Below are 17086 nucleotides of genomic sequence, written 5' to 3' on the forward strand. Positions count from 1 at the left end.
TTGGTGTTTTTGTTGTTTTGTTTTTGAGACAGGGTTTCTCTGTGTAATTCTGTCGACCAAGCTGGCCTCAAACTCAGAGATCCTCCTGCCTCTGCATTCCAAGTGCTGGGATTAAAGGCGTGCGCCACCACACTCAAGCTCACGGTCTCATTTTCTGTTTCCCCTGCCAGACTCCAGTTGTACAGAATGCAGCATCTATTGTCCAGCCATCTCCTGCACATGTGGGACAACAAGGCTTATCTAAACTTCCCTCCCGGCCTGGAGCTCAAGGGATTGAACCTCAAAATCTGAGAACATTACAGGTATGTGACCCATAGTGGGATCTTACTATTGGAGAGATCTGTCACTCTTGTCTTTATTTGAGGATTTTTGAAAAGATTATAGAAGATTCTCAATATGTGGCCAGCAGCATGATCTACATAATGAGTTCCAGAACAGTCATGTAGAGAGACGCCGTCTCCACCAAAAAGAAAAAAAAGGACTCCAATACTCCTCTGGCCTCTTCAGGCATAGCACTCACATACATGCATTTATATATACAAACAATAAAATCTTTTTTTTTAAAGATTTATTCATTTATTATATATAAGTACACTGTAGCTGTCTTCATATACACCAGAAGAGGACATCATATCTCTTTACAGATGGTTGTGAGCCACCATGTGGTTGCTAGGAATTGAACTCAGGGCCTCTGGAAGAGCAGTCAGGGCTCTTAACCACTGAGCCATTTCTCCAGCCCAAAATAAATCTTTTTTTTTTTTTTTTTTAAGTCAAGGGCTAGAGAGATTGCCCAGCGGTTAAGAGCACGGACTGCTCTTCCAGAGGTCCTGAGTTCAATTCCCAGCAACCATATGGTAGCTCACAACCATCTGTAATGGGATCCGATCCCTTCTCCTGAAGTTTCTGAAAACAGCTACAGTGTACTCATATAAATTAAATAAAATAAATCTTTAAAAAAAAAAAAAAAGTCAGAGCTGGAGAGATGGCTTAGTGGCCAAGAGCTCTGGTTGCTCTTCCATTAGATCTGGATTTAATTACTGGCACCCTCAAGAGCCTCACTTCTTTACGTAACTCCAGTCTCAAGAGATGTGTTGCCCTTTTGGCTCTGAAGGCACCAGGTATGCATATAATGCATAGACCATACATGTAGGCAAAACACCAATACACATTTTTTTTAAAAAGTGAAACGTTTTCTTAAGACCTTTCTGGCCACTAATCAGCATTTAGAGTAATGGTCAAGGGCCTGGAAAGAGGCTGCATGAGAGGGTGAGAGCACCTTCCTGCCACTCTTGCAGAGGGCCTGGGTTCTATTCGTAATACCCATGTGGTAGCTCAAAACCATCTGTAATAAGAGTTGCAGGGAAGCTGACATCCTCTTCTGACCTCAGCAGACAGTGCACACATGTGGTGCACACACATACATGCAGGTAAAATATGCACATGAAATGAAAATAAGTTAATCTAAAAAATCTTTTGACTAGAGTGATGTGTAGGTTTCTCCCATTGATTATTACATGAAATTGTTGAGTGTGTGTCCCCATGGTTCTAGTTGGGACCACTGTAAGCAGTATTTTCACTTTGCATCTTATGGGGTATTATGCCATCTGTGAGTTCTTTTCCTATTCTTCCCCTTTAGGGTCACAGTGTCATCCGTTCAGCAGCCAACACCACCCTTCCACACATGTTGATGTCTCAACGTGTTATTGCACCAAATCCAGCCCAACTTCAGGGCCAGCGGGGGCCACCGAAACCTGGCATTGTACGCACCACAACACCTAACATGAATCCTGCCATCAGTTACCAACCAGTAAGAACACAAGCACTGGGGTAGAAACAGAAAAGTCCTTTATTTGCTTTTCTTATTGAAAGAGCTACAGGTTTTAAGGGTTTTTTTTGTATAGAGAAACTAGGCCAAGAGTGATTTGAAAAGAGAGCATTCCCTAGAATGGATGTTAAGGAATTATGTAAAAATGATGGTAGAAGAGGTCCTGAGTTCAATTCCCAGCAACCACATGGTGGCTCACAACCATCTGTAAAGAGATATGATGCCCTCTTCTGGTGTATCTGAAGACAGCTACAGTGTACTTATATATAATAAATGAATAAATCTTAAAAAAAAAAATGATGGTAGAAAAAGCAGTATATTGTAGAGCAAAGCTAAATTAGCTAAACTCTACCTTAAGAAAGAAAGATAGGGATGAGAATGGGATGAAAGTGATAGAAATTTATTACTCAAGTGCTCACGTGAAAATACATGTAAGTTTGAAAAAGGGAAGATGGGAGGTACGTGTGTGATAAGAAGCATAGGTACATATGCCTGCAAGCATCCCTGATCTTTTCTTTCTCAGACAGCTTTAGCTCATGTGTGCCAACATTCTTTTTTTCTTATATACCAGGATTATCTTTTAGTGGTAAGTTAAATGTTTCCTATTTTGAAGAAGCTACAGACCAGACTAGGATCAAGTAATGACCTCTCAAAAATTAAGATGATCTCCTACTTATCAGTAACCTGTCCCTATTCCCTTCCAGCAGTCAAGTTCTTCTGTTCCCTGTCAGCGCACAACGTCGTCTGCCATCTATATGAACCTCGCCTCCCATATTCAGCCAGGGACTGTGAACAGAGTGTCCTCACCACTTCCTAGCCCCAGTGCCATGAGCGATGCTGCCAACTCACAGGCTGCAGCCAAATTGGCTCTTCGGAAACAGCTGGAAAAGACGCTCCTGGAGATACCACCACCAAAACCTCCCGCTCCCTTACTTCACTTCCTGCCTAGTGCAGCCAATAGCGAGTTTATCTACATGGTAGGCCTGGAAGAAGTCGTACAGAGTGTCATTGACAGCCAAGGTAACACTTCCTTCTAGTTAAGTCTCTAAGCATGGGGTTGCCAAGCCTCTTGGCAGAGAACAAGAATTATGGAGAACTGTATGGTATTAAATAACTGCTCTCAGTCCAGGCCTGATAGCTTATTGCTTATAGGCCCACCACTTTGTAGGCACAGGCAGGAAGATTGCTCCAAGTTCTAGGCCAGCCTGGGCTATGTAGTAAAGTTAAAAAGCCAACTTAGAGTACAGACTGAGCCCCTGTCTTGAAATTTTCAAAGCCACCCATACAGATAAAAATAAGAAAAATCTTAAAAAGAAAGAGTAGAGTTGGGGTTGGGGATTTAGCTCAGTGGTAGAGCGCTTGCCTAGGAAGCGCAAGGCCCTGGGTTCAGTCCCCAGCTCCGGAAAAAAAAAAAAAAAAGGAAAAGGAAAAAAAAAAAAGAAAGAGTAGAGTCTGGAGATGTAGTTCATTTAATAAACTACTTGCTTATCTGGAAGGTAGAGGTAATAAGATTACAAGTTCAAGGGTATCCTCAGATAAGATCCATAATCAACTTCTAGATCACTCTGGAATATATAATATCCTGTCCAAAAAGAAAAGGGAAGAGATGGAAGGGAAGATAGTATATGGTGGAGATGGGGGTGGGGGGGGTGGGGGGTGGGGGGTGGGGGTGGGGGTGGTTTTTAAACTAAGAGGGTTTGTTCTGAACCACATGTTTGGGGGAGTAATCCACCTTAGCAGTGAGTCAGAGGTATAGAAGCTTGAAGCGACTGCTCAGATCACATCCACACACAGGAAATGGAAAGATAAAGAAATCTTACTTCGTTCCCTTTTGTTTTGTTGACATGAGGTCTCCATATAATTGTGGCTAGTCTGGAGCTCATGTGTAGACCAAGCTGGCTTTGAACCCACAAGGTATCTATCCTGCGTGGTCTCCACAAAGTGCTGCTATAAAGGCATGTACTACAGTGTCTGTTCTTTAGATAAGTAGAATTTCTGGTTTATGAGTTTGTGCTGAATTATTATATTCAGTCCCTACCCTTTCAATGTTTATAGTGGAAACACTATGTATACCGTGTAAATAACTTAAGCATCATCACAGGAACGTTGTAATCTAGAACTGAAACAGATTGTGACACCATGCAGTGTGATCCTAACAGTCATTATTAAACTTTAAGTTCCAGACAGTATCAGAAAGTCCCTAGAGAACTGACTAAACATTTAACTGTTAAACAGATCATAGGGTGCCTTAATTTCAGCCAGGTAAAATAGCTTATGCCTATGATTCCAGCACTTGGAATACTAAGGCAAAAGTGTTGTGATTTGGAGGCCAGCCTGAGCTACAATGTAAAAACCTTGTCTCAGAAAAATCTTAACAAAATAACTATTCAGATCCTGTTAACAGTATTGTAAATGTGTGGGTGTAAAGGGGAAATGTAATATAAAGGGATGTTAAGAAACCTGAAGGGGCGGCTGGAGAGATGGCTCAGAGCTCTGGCTGATCTTCCAGAGGACCACAGTGAGTTAACGTCAGTTCCAGAGGCTCTGACAGCCTCACACAGGCAGACAAAATACCAGTGCACATGAAATAAATTTTAAATTTAAATTAAAAAAAAAAATAGGGCCAGCACTTGGGAGGCAGAAGCAGGTGAATCTCTGAAGCCTAGTCTTACCAAGTGAGTTCCATTGAGGAATATACAGAGAAACCCTGTCTCAAAAACAAAAACAAAAACAAATAAAATCAACAGAAAGCATTGTTTAAGTGGATCCCTTTGATTTTAAATGTATTATTATGAGATTTTTGTAACTAGGTAGGGCTGTAGCCCCACCTTACCTTAAGCTCCCAACTTCCCTAGCCTCCCACTACTCTGATTTATTAAATTGTATTGCAAAAGTTTTTAAGACCATTTGAGGTTGTTCATACCTTTAATCATAGCACTGGGGAGGCAGAGGCAGGGGGGGAAATCTTGAGTTTGAGGGGCTAGTACTGAATTTTAGGGCAGCCTAATCTACATAGTGAGGCTATATCTCAAAACGAAACCATATATAAATTTTCGATTCACTTATTTAATTTATATGAGTAGTTTTGCCTTCATGTGTGTATATCAACCATGTTCTCCTGGTGCCCTCAGATAATCTTTCAGAAGAGTGCGTCAAAGTCTCTGAACTGTAGTTAATGGTGTGTTACGAGCCGCTGTATGGATGTACAGAGCCAGACTGCAGTCCTATGGAAGGGCAGCAAAGTGCTTTTTAAACTTACTACTGAGCTGTTCTAGCCCCTTGAATTGGTTTGTTTGGTTTGGTTTTGTATAGTTTATTGTTTTAAATTTGTTAATTTTGTTGATAGAAGAGAATGTGAGGTTGCCAAAAATGTGTTGTGTTGTTGCCATTATGAAGTCAGAGGACAGCTTTGTAAAGTTCTTTCTTTCCTTCCACCTTAAGATGGGTTTCAAAGATGGAACCCAGTTGTTTTAGGCTTCCACATACTCACCTATCTCACTGACCTTGTGTTGTCTCTAAGTTACCAGAATTAACTTGTAGGGAAGACGCTTAATAAAAAGTAACAGAAGAGGTGGGGATGTGAGACCACTAACATTCTTTTTATTGGCATCTAGGCAAAAACTGTGCCTCACTTCTGAGGGTCGAACCCTTTGTATGTGCCCAGTGCCGCACAGATTTCACCCCTCATTGGAAGCAAGAAAAGAATGGTAAGATCCTCTGTGAGCAGTGTATGACTTCCAACCAGAAAAAGGCTCTAAAAGCTGAACACACTAACCGGCTGAAAAACGCTTTCGTTAAAGCTCTACAGCAGGAACAGGTGAGAACTCTGACTCCTACCTGCATAGTCTCTGAACAGGCTTGGGGTTTTCCAAGGGGTTTTGGGCCTAGAAACCTAGATTCCTTTATATATATATGGCAGGGTGTGGCAGCCTTCAATCCCATCACTCTGGAGGCAGAGGCAGGCTGATCTCTATGATTTGGAAGCCAGCCTGGTTTACAGAGTTTCAGGCCAGCCTAAACTAGGTAATGACACCCAGTCTCAAAAAAACAAAACAATATAGTCCTTTTCATTACTGTGTCCTGTTTATATCATTCGGTTGTTTTCAGTTGGCTGATAATATAATACCATGTATGAATGACTGAGATTAAAGGACAGAAAGAAGGCTTGGAATATATATTTTTTTTCCATAGCTCTGAAGAACGTCTCACCATTATCTCTAAGTGGCCTTGAACTTTGATTCCCCATCTTTGCCTTTGAGTTGGTATTGGAGTGGGCCACTACATCCAGGTCCTCTACTTTCCACCTTAGGTCAGACAAATGGATTTCACTGAAAGGAATTTGCTGCACACTTTCAATCATGCAGTCTGTAGTTAAGTGGCAAACAGAAGAATAGATGTTAAAGTAGCCCAGTGAAGATGAGTGGTAATGGAAGTGTGTGGGCCCTTCCTAATAGTAGCTTCAAAGGGAAAGCATGTGTTAGATGCTCAGGGCCTGTTCTTCGCTCCATTTCCCACTCCACTACCATCAGAGTCCTCTAAGTAAGTAGCATCATGAGCCTTGTGGGAGATAGATAAGCAGAAATCAAAAATCAGATACTAGTTAAATGGTAGAGCACCCACTTCCCGTATCTGAGGCTCTGGTTTCAGTCTCCAGCACTGTATGGTAATTACACGCTACCATACATGAGTGCATAAACGGATCTTTTCATCTATAAGATGTGTGGACTGCTTGTACCTGGACACATCGGCGTTGCCGTCCCACCAAACATTTCACCTTTTCTACATTATTATAACTAGCTGGCATCATTACAGAAATAAGACCCTTGGTTTTCTAGTTAGAAAATTAGGTGCTAGGCTGGAGAGATGGCTTAGTAGTTACGAGCACTGACTGCTCTTCCTGTGGTCCTGAGTTCAAATCCCAGCAACCACATAGTAGCTCACAGCCATCTGTAATGAGATCTGATGCCCTCTTCTAGTGTGTCTGAAGACAGCTACAGTGTACTCATATATAATAAATAAATCTTTTCTTAAAAAAACAAAAAGAAAATTAGGTGCTGTCTCGTTCAGTCTCATGTCATAACTCCCAACAGGAAATTGAGCAGCGGTTACAGCAGCAGGCAGCACTGTCCCCAACTACAGCTCCAGCTGTGTCCAGTGTCAGTAAACAGGAGACCATCATGAGACATCATACACTTCGACAGGTAAGGAATTTTTCCACAGCCCTGCTTTCTCTTAGGGGCTGCACTTCTGCAGGAAATGCTTCTGTTCTCTTTTTACTCTGTGTCTCTTGAACTTCTGTAATGGCAAGGTTTCATCAGCTGTCCTGTTCCCTGGTTGCAGGCTCCACAGCCCCAGAGTAGCCTCCAGCGTGGTATACCCACATCTGCCCGCTCCATGCTTTCAAACTTTGCACAGGCACCCCAGTTGTCTGTGCCAGGTGGCCTCCTTGGCATGCCAGGTAAGAGGGGTTAATTTCAGAACTTATCTCACAGGGATGACTTTTCCTTGATCTTGTATAGCTCACGCTGGCTCTGAGTTTGCTGTGTAACCAAGACTGTCCTACTTTTGCCACTCCCTAGCCCCAAGTACAGGAATTACAGGAATGTACCACGTAGCTCTAGTGTACAGTTTTTTTGTGCACAGGGGTGCATGTGTATGGGTACGTACATACATGTACCTCTCCATACATGGAGAGGCTAGAAGTCATTTTTGAGTGTTACTCCTCAGGCACTGTCGGGTCTCCTGTTTTCCTCTCACTTGTAAAGTAGGCAGGCTTACCAGCAAGCTCCAGAGGTCTGCATCCCATTGTCAGGATTACAAGCGTGCACGACCACAGCTCACTCGGTGTATGTGGTCACTAGGGATCAAGTTCAGGTCCTGTGTGTGTGGCAAGTACTTTGCTGATTTTGCCCTCTCGAGCTCTCTCTCCATACAAATCTTCTCTCCTTTTTTTTTTTTTTAAAAAACTATGTATGAGTGTTTGCCGGCATGTACTCTGTACCACTTGTATGCCTGGTGCCCGCAGAGCAGAATAGGGTGTCTGATCCCCTGGAACTGGAGTTACTTATGTGAACCATCATATGTGTGCTAGAAATTAAACCTCAATCCTCTGGAAGAACAGCCAGCGTTCCTGTGTTTGTTTGGGTTTTTGTTGGTTTGTTTTTTGGATCGGGGAGAGGGTGTGGTTTCTCTGTGTACCCATAGCTGTCCTGGAACTCGCCCTATAGACCAGGTTGACCTCGAACTCAGAGATTCTCCTGCCTCTGCTTCAGTACTGGGATTAAAAGCGTCACTACCAACTATTGAGCCACCTTTAGCACGGATGCACAAATCTTTAGCAACCCCTTTAGACCCCATCATTCCTTTGTTTTCTGTTTTCTTAGTCCATAACTGTTCTTTTGTTATTCAGCAACTCGAACCTTTACTAAGCCATGAGTGCACTAAGACTTTGGTACTTTTATAAATTTAATTCTGATAACACTTTCATTGAGCATGTGAGTTCTAGAACAGCAGGGTCAACTGTCCAGCATGAATGATCTAGAATTTTTCTCCACACGCATTGGTCCGAAAATCAGAGCAGGACATTGATTGTTTGTCCATTTTAATTATTTTTCTGTCACCAAGGTCTAACCTCTTCTATATCGTACTGTAAACACCGTTCATCAGTCCTAATAGGACTGACATTTCTGGAGGAGCTCTTTCCCTGAAGCTTGGTGGGAGTAAGAGTATAGCTGTGTAGAGAAGGGTAGATAAGTCCAGGCCATGGCAAATACCTCTTCCCCACTTCTAACCGAAATCTAGGATAGGACAAGGGGGTGTTGTTTCTTCTCTTAATACCTGTCCTTTCCTTTTGTCTGATGAATCTAGGTGTCAACATTGCATACTTGAACACTGGCATCGGAGGACATAAAGCCCCAAGCTTGGCAGACCGGCAGCGTGAATACCTTCTAGACATGATCCCTCCCAGGTCTATATCTCAGTCCATCAGTGGGCAGAAATAACGCCTGTCCCACTCGTGCTGCCCCATCCTTGAACCCTTTCCCCATTTCTCCCACTGCCCCCACTTCCGTCGCATGCAGTGCCTGTGCTGGTGCCTACCATACACGGAAAGCAAAACCGAAAAAAAAAACAGAAGACAGAAATAGACATCAACAAGAAAACACATGCCCCGCCCTGCCACCTCCCCTTGATTTCACACTGCTGCGATCTGTTCTCCTGCTGCTCTGTCTTCTCTCTTTGATTTCCTTTAACAGTGAGGTGGGATCTTTGCCTCTGATAGAGGTCAGAATGAGGTCCTGGGGAGAATTTAAGCCCTTTGATGTGTGTTTCTAAAGTTTGTTTTATGCTATAATTATTATCATTTTTAATTATATTGTGTGTTTTCCCTTTGTTCTGTAGACGGTTAACCCCATCTTCTGTTTTCTTTATGACCCTACCTCCCTCTGCTAACCCTCCTCCTTTTCTTAAAAAAAAATATATATATATGATATACAATTCAGTGATCACATGCAGATCGCAGTGGATCCTCAGCTGCCAATAGGAAATAACTGAGAATGTTAGGGACGGAGATGTTGAGTGCACTTAACCTGAGTTGTGGAGTGGGTGTCATCAAGCAAGTCTGAATAGCGTCCCAGCCATGGCTGGTCAGGATCTGGAGAGTTCAGGAGGCAGTGTTTTGGTAATGAAGTTGAACTCTGTGACAGTGAGTAAAAGAGCCTAAAGGGAGAACCTTAAAACAGAAAACTACCTGTAGCTTAACCATGGGATATGGGGGAAGAGGTGTTACATAAGTTCAGTAGTGTCCCAAAGAGGGCTGCAGCCAGGTCCTGACCTTCTAGGTGCTTGAAGAGTAAGATGGGTCTCCTGACCCCAGTGAGGACACAGAAGTCTGTTCCAGGCCAATCATCTTGAGATTGTTTCTCTTATTTTCTTTGTTAAATTGTCTCTCATCACATCTTCATACCCTTTAACAAGTGTTCATCTTCCTTCTAACCGGAGTCCCAGAGGAATGGCAGTTTCCAGACTGCAGGTGGCTGGGTATCCTAGAAGTTGGAATAAGTATACGTGAATCATGTGACAGAAGGGGGAAACTAGACATAGAGGAAGAAGAGGTCTCTCTCAGCAGTTGAGAGTCTCAGGTTTCCATCCCTGTCCCCTCTGAGTGCTGAGAGAGAATGGGTATAGGCCCCCAATCAGGTTGGTATTCCACTCTGACTCTGCTACACTGGCTGTAGATCCAATTCCTCAGAGCCAAGCAACTTGTCAAATCAGCTTTGGACCTCAGCTATACAAGTATTGTCTTCCCCTAAGCTCCTCTACCCCCAAATTTTTGTTCATTTTGCCCTTTTTTTTTTTTTTTTTTTTTTTTTTTGGCACTCTTAATGTAAAGAGTAAATTGAATTGTGCAATGTCGCTGCTCTGAGGTTAGGGAGGTTAGCATTCTTGTGCCCACACTGTGGCAAGGAGGGGGGACCAAGCTGTTGTTGAGGGAGGTTAGGGAAGCCTGAAGGCGAAGGTTTCCAACTCTCCTCAGAGTGTACATGTACAGCCGCTACAGCTCTAGAAGCCGTCAGGGTGGACTCGGGACGCTTTGAGCAAAGATGCATGAGGAGTTTATAATACTTTGCCCTTGATAGCCACCTGAGGAAATTCCCTCGTTTTTATTTTTAAAAACTAAATAATTTTTTTAAAGTAAGAAGGCACTTTTAAAATTGTACACACACACGAATTATACACCTTTCCCATAAAATCTGGGGGTAGGGTGGGAAAAGAAGCTGGATCAAGCTCAATCCCCCACTCTGGTCTCTTCTTTCCCAGTGCCACTGTGGGTGATTATACTGGCCCTACGGGCCTTCCTGGCTTTTTCTTCTTCCCTTTCCCTCAGATTCATTGAGCACTTAATAAAGGAGCAGAGATGCAGCCGTGTCCAGGCTCCCAAGTGGTGAAATGACCTGGAAGCTAGATGCTAGTAACAAGTAGTTTAAGCAGGTCATTTCAAGTATTTTTCTGGGGAATGTGGTGCCCCTGACTGTAAGTGGTGGGGGAGGGAGGGGGGGACTAATGGAGCTGGGTTTGGGATTATTTTAAAATTATATATATATATATATAAAAAGATATATTCTTACATCTTTTCCTTGCCCTCTGTGCTTTGAAAGCACTGAATAAATTGATTCTGTTTTTCTCTTCCACAAAATTGGAAGGTTTTTTTCTTCCATTTTTTTTTTTAAATGTTTTTACCAGTCATCTTGCCTTGTGGCATGTCTGTCTAACTTCTCCCTACCCCATGATGAAGTGCCATTTCTGTTAAGTCTCCCTGACCCCCAACTCAGAGGTGCTCAGAGGTACACGGTGCCCAAGTTTTTCAGTTGAGATTAAAAGGAACAGAGAATGTGCAATACCGTCCAGCTGGGGCCTGTCCTTGCCCTGAGCTAGGTCCTCTCCCTGGGAGCCAGGCCACTCTGACTAGGGTTTGGAAGTAAGCTGTATAGAAATGAAAGGGAGTGGTGGCAGGAGAAGCCTGTAGTTCAGTGCCTGTTTAGGTGCTGAGGCCATAGGGGAGAGGGTAGGGTCTTCCCCATTTTTATCCCTTTGGGGTCAATTACATAGAAGCTGCTTGTACTGCTAGTGTAGCTCTGTGGCCCTTTGCTCAGTCACTGAGATTTGATTTCTCATCCTCTTTTCCCATCATCATCCTCTTCCCAGGAATTAACGAGAGGGATGAAATCTTTCTTAATCATGGTGAAGTATTAGCTTCCATCTCCTCCCTTAGGTCCCGCCCTGTCCGTTCCCCTTTCTTCAAGCCTCTACATTTTACATCACCTATTGCCTTGTGTCCTTCCAGGCCTTTTTTTTTTTTTTTTTTTTTTTTTTAAAGAAAAATTAGCACATCCTCCGGCTGTGGGCCCTTCTAGACACTAACCTTCATGCCCTAAGGACAGGAGGGAAGCCTGAGTTCAGTGGTCCTTTACCATTGGACTTTGACTCTGAGGTGTCATTAGAGTGGGGATTCAACCAATACAATCTAGCTTCCTCCAGACCTTGAGGCACTATAAGCAGTCATTCATGGATGGTGTCTTACTCCATAGCAACCTGAACTGGGTGGATTAGTGGCAAGGCTGGGGTAAAATTAGGAGACAGAAGTCCTTATTTGTCAGTTTTATTTTGTCACTAGACCACAGCATCTGAACTCCTCCATTGCTGAATAAGTATTTCTCCTGCATTTTGGGATATATGTATGGTAGACATTTCTTTTTTAAAGACACCGAGATAAATGTTTTCCTGCCTTGGTTACCTTTCCTTTCCCCTTTAAAAGGAATTAGCTATAGAACTGCTTTGTAAAGATGCTTCTTGATATTTTACTTTTGTTCCTTTCCCCCCACCATTCCCATTTCCCCTTTTTTCTAGAAGGCCTAACCCTTCTCTCCACAGCCCCCTCCCACTCATCCTAGGCTCCCTTCCTCTCCATCAAGGTCTTCATTAGCTTATGATATTTGCTGCCGAGATGTTATAACAAGGACTCATTCATGTATATAAGCTATTTCTTGATCCATTTAAAAGGAATTGTACATTGTGTAGAAAAAAAAAAAACATGAAAAAGAGAAAAAAAAAAAGCCCTAGCCATGGATATTGTGAAACTGTGTTATGTCATTTTGTAATGTGCCCGTTTGTGTATGATCCGTGCAAAAGGGTTTCTGGGGAAGGGGAGGGTGGCGGGAGGCAGGACTGTGGAGGGTGGGGACAGGAGTGGGCCCGGCCCAGCACACTGAGACTGGCAGCTGCTCCAACCCCATCCCTCCGTAAAGATGCCACCTCCCCCACCACCCACTCCTATTTTGTGCCTTGCCCTCCCCGCCCTGGAGTAATCTCTCCAGGTCACCAGCACTGCCTTGGCAGAGCCCACTCCCTACCCTAACCTGCCCACTCTTCCTACCCCCCAGCATAAGGTTGATACTGTGGGAAAGTGCTGGAGTTTGGGAGGTAGCCGAGGAATGGGGCAGTTCCTGGGGGCATTGAAACCAAGTATTATTATGAATTGTAATTGTATTTGCACTGTTTTCCCCCTCTGATTGCATCAGCATATATACAATATACCTATATAACAAAATCCAGTGTCAAAGCTTTCTTATGCAAGGGATTTCCCCCACCCTTCAGAAAAAGAACCTCATGGACCTCTAAAAGGGTAGATTGTCAGGAGATAGTAGAATAGTAGGAAGAAAGAATTTTAATGTCCTAAGGAAGTTCTATCTGAACTATTTAAGGTTATGTGATTAAGTCGAGGCTGTCTCCTGTGGATTATAGGGCTCCAGGTCCAGGATTATAGGAAGGATCCAGGACATAAGGAGACACAGTGTGGATCCTGGCTACTGACTTGCTGTGTGAGCTTTGGTGGAGCTGGCGTCCTCAACCACTGACCTCCATGCTCAAAATTCCACACTTCTTTCCCCATCTGCCAAAAAACAAGCACCTTGAGCTGAGGGAAGTGCTGGGCTGAGAGACCAGGGAGGAAATGAAAGTGACTTGTTAGTGTTACTTGTATGACAGTGTCGTTGGAAAGTAGCCTGTCCCCTGGCTCAACATCGGTAAGGGAAAGGTGGCAGTGATGTCGGTGTTGGACTGATGGCATCTTGGCTCTTGTGTTTCTAGCCTTGTCATGACCAGGCTCCAAGCCTCACCTCACAATCACAGTCCTTAAGGTTGGTTGACCAGCAAATGCCCCCCAGGTTGGTAATCTAGTTGCTGTCTCTGTGAGCTATAGGATGTGGAATTTCCCTCATCTTGGTAACAAGTAGGGCTCAGATGTAGCCCAAATCTTTCCTTCCCTCAGATCTCATCTGAACTCCCAAAGGCAACTGTTCCACAGTCTGTCTCCTTCAGGGGCCCAATTTACCCCCCTCCCCTCTTTCCTGGGCTGAGTATGTCTGTTCTCAAGTTACTGCCACCGAAGCCTAGAGAAAACAGGTTGGTGGGTGAGGCCTTGGTGAAGGGGGAGGATAGATTGGGGTGGGTGGTGGGGAGCAGGGAGGTGGGATGGCAACGGCCTTCCCTGTAGGGTGGGTGGGAGGAACAAGACCCTTTTGCACAGCTCTCTTTTAAGTTTCCTTTTTTCTTTTTTCTTTTTTTTTTTTTAACTCATTCTAATTTTCTGCATTGTGTTTGGGAAATAAAATGAAAAAACAAACAAAGACCAATAGGAACTGGTTTTCAAAAGATAAATACACTCCCATCTGTTTCAGAGGCTGCTGAGCTTTTCAGCAGTGAAGATTCAAATAATAAGCTAATTTTTGGAGAAAGGATTAAAAGAAAAACTTTGTAATATTTATCACTTGCAAGCTATGTTTAATAAAGAAAGGAATGGTTTCTAAGCTTTCCTGTGGCTTGTGCTTCAGTTGTGGCCAGGGTGGGAGTGGGACTGGGTTGGTGGAGAGAGTCTGAGTGTTGATGGGTGAGCTATGGCTGTGCCTCCACTGTTGTCCCTCTCACCACTATTGACCCTGGTCAGACTTGACCTATGCGCCCCGAGGGACCTCCCGTGCCCCACACACACCCCTGCACTAGTCTAGTAGTGTAATTGTTGGTAGCTGGTTTCTCTGGCTAGTGGTCTCACAGCATTAGAGATTCACACATATTAAACCTTAACCTTTGGAATGCATCTTTCCCAGAAAGGCCTAGAATTGCTGTGTCAGCATATTCTTAGCCCTCTCACCCAAGTTTGCCTGTGAACAGAAAGCATCGATCATTTTGGCTCCCGCATTTTATGTTTTATTTCTAACAAAACTTATAGATGGCTCCTGACCAAAGAAGACAGTATTGTTTTCTGGAATACTTAAGTCAGGACTGTGCCAGCCCCTAATCTTCTGCCATGTTTTATGCCATTAGAGGAGCTGATGGGGAAATTACTGGAATCTCGTTACTAGTCCTAGCATTTCTGTTTGAACACAGAAGAAGAAGCGATACATGTGGTTCCCTAGGCCTTGGGCTTATTTTCCACAAGTGTCCCTTCCAGTGTCCTGTGGGACAGGTAAAGATTAGCTGAGGTAGTTACTGAGGTTTTGCTTTTACAACGCATGACAACTACATGACAAGTGGTCATTTGCTACTGAGTGCTGGAGGCTGGAAAAGGGAGGAGTAGGAATGCCAGGTGCCTATAGCCTCTGTTTATTCTGTCAAAACTCCTGCATGCATAAATGCTAAAAACAAAACAAAAACTAGAGATCAAACATATGGTGTTGGGAAGATGTTCCCTAAAAAGAGTGGGTGCTTCTATTTAGAAGCTCAATGTTTGGTGTTGGGGGAAGAGGAGCAGAAACTTCAGCCCTAGCTGAGCCGTGCCCTCTGTTCTGCTGCTCACAACACAGTTTGCCTGCACCTGGTCAGACCTAGTTTTCTGGCTAGACATTGTGATGGTGAGACAAGTGATGACAGCCCTCCCTGATATCAGGCCCCTGTCCAACCCTTAAACACACCCACCAGCTCTCCATTGAGTCCTCACCAATGAGTTCAGTTCCTCATTGGTTTCCTTCTGCTCTGAGCCTGTCTTCTGTGCCCCTAGCTGGAGTCCTGCGGCTTCTTGCCTTAGTCTCAGTTCCTACCCCTCCCCAGGTATGGAGAGGACAGTCCATCCGTTCCCCATGCTGGACTGGCTCAGGCCTTCATCCACCAAATCCTGTACCCCAAGAGCTATAATCATCTCCCCTTGTGCTTGTAGCCAGCAGATCTTATGCAAATACAAGACTCAGACAACTCCTCTGCCTTAGTTTCTCCTAGGATAATTTGTAACTAATAATGGGAAAGAATTGACACTGCCATTTGAGCATATGGTACAGACTGTGTCCCTAGCAACTTTCCACATTGGCCCAAGAAATAGGAGGGAAATGGTGAGGGCAGGCCACTTACCACCAACCGTGGGGCTGCTGTCATCCTAAAAGCAAGAGTATCCAGCCTTGGATTCTAGGGATAGTCTGTGACCAAGGTTGGAATCAGAGCCCTCTTTCCTGTCCATATCCATGGTAGTCCTGTGTCCCCTTGGTGGGACCTGTTTTGATCCCAGTCATACTACCCTCCTCCTGGCCCCGGACTCACCAGAGGTGGGGCACATCACCCAGGACAGACACTGTTCTTCCTGTTGAAAGCCTGGGGCTTAGTCTTACGGAGGGCCTCTGGCTAGGCAGGGAGCACAGGAGTGTGAGAGGAGCCAGCTTCCCAAGGTATCGAGGTATCTGGGGCAACCCAGAGAAACAGTGGAGAAAGAGTATAGCACAGTGGCCCAGCAGGGTGACAGTTCTCAGAAAGCCTGCACATAGGTGGCTCTACACAACGGTGGTGGAGAAGCCTAGGATAGCAAGGTAGCAGAGAAAAACAAAATAGGTGGCAGCCCCAGCCCACCTGAAGTTACTCTACAGCGCTGAAGCAGCTGTCACACTGCTACCAGCGAAGGAAGCAGCATGGGGGAGAGGCCTACCTGGCACCTTTGTTGAATGAGCCCTTCAATGGGGTTATAGGCTGTGGCAGCCTCTAGGCTAAATACATTCTCAAGTGTGCCTTACCTCATGACCTCTTGGAAACTAGCTTGATATCTCAGTATCCTCTCTCACCAGCTACATGCCCAAAGCCCTCCATAAGGGAACTTACACTGCTCCTGATACCTGACTGGTCCTTCCAGGCTTCCCAGGGAAAGCAGAGGAGGCTACAGGAGCTGCAGCTGGACTAAGGAAGAGACTCCCAACTGCTCTGTCAGACTGAAGGGCAGTGGGAAAGCCTAAGAGACAATCAGAAGCAATCCGTTAGGTCCCAGAAACCTATCTTTTTGGGGATCACTGAGGTAGGTAGGGCCCAAAGAATGACTTCCAGAACATACCTTTGGACAGAACTGGGTTAGAGCCAAGAACTCACTCTTGGCCCTTGCACCCAATCTGTGACTGAAGGCCTTGCTCTCTCACACATCCATGCCCACCTTGGGCTGGCCAGAGGTAAAGCAATGTCTTCCTGGGACACTTCAGAGATGAACAGAGTCATACTCTGTAGACTCCTGGGAGTTGGGCATGGCTCTGGGTTCCCTATCACAGGCCATGTGGGCACTGACTTGATAAGAGCCCATGTTGTTTTCTGCCACCTGTCGGTAAATAGCCTCATCTTCAGCAGAGACCCCACACACTCTTAGTGTGCCAAAGAAAAGCCAAAACATATGGGCTGAAGGAAGTGCTCTCAAGGAGGAGACAGACCTGCTCAGAGAGAGGACTGATCAATGTGTGCAGCACTAACGTA

General features: G+C 44.5%; 1 protein-coding gene across 6 annotated transcripts in view; it reads left to right on the forward strand.

Moving 5' to 3' along the window:
• Positions 1-14187, forward strand: part of Gatad2b (GATA zinc finger domain containing 2B) — an 81442-nt gene extending 67255 nt beyond the window's left edge. For 3 of the 6 annotated variants that reach the window (XM_039102301.2, XM_008761144.4, XM_063281823.1), the window contains 7 exons: positions 171-302; positions 1637-1807; positions 2530-2845; positions 5440-5642; positions 6916-7026; positions 7166-7283; positions 8693-14187. In XM_039102301.2, coding sequence (XP_038958229.1) covers positions 171-302; positions 1637-1807; positions 2530-2845; positions 5440-5642; positions 6916-7026; positions 7166-7283; positions 8693-8826 — 1185 coding nt within the window. In that variant the 3' untranslated portion in view covers positions 8827-14187. The remainder of the gene's footprint in view (positions 1-170; positions 303-1636; positions 1808-2529; positions 2846-5439; positions 5643-6915; positions 7027-7165; positions 7284-8692) is intronic. The other 3 variants (XM_039102302.2, XM_063281824.1, NM_001024888.1) reach the window with 2 other exon arrangements.
• Positions 14188-17086: the final 2899 nt, after the last annotated feature.

This window comes from Rattus norvegicus, chromosome 2 (genome assembly GCF_036323735.1).
Source record: "Rattus norvegicus strain BN/NHsdMcwi chromosome 2, GRCr8, whole genome shotgun sequence".
Lineage (NCBI taxonomy): Eukaryota > Metazoa > Chordata > Mammalia > Rodentia > Muridae > Rattus > Rattus norvegicus.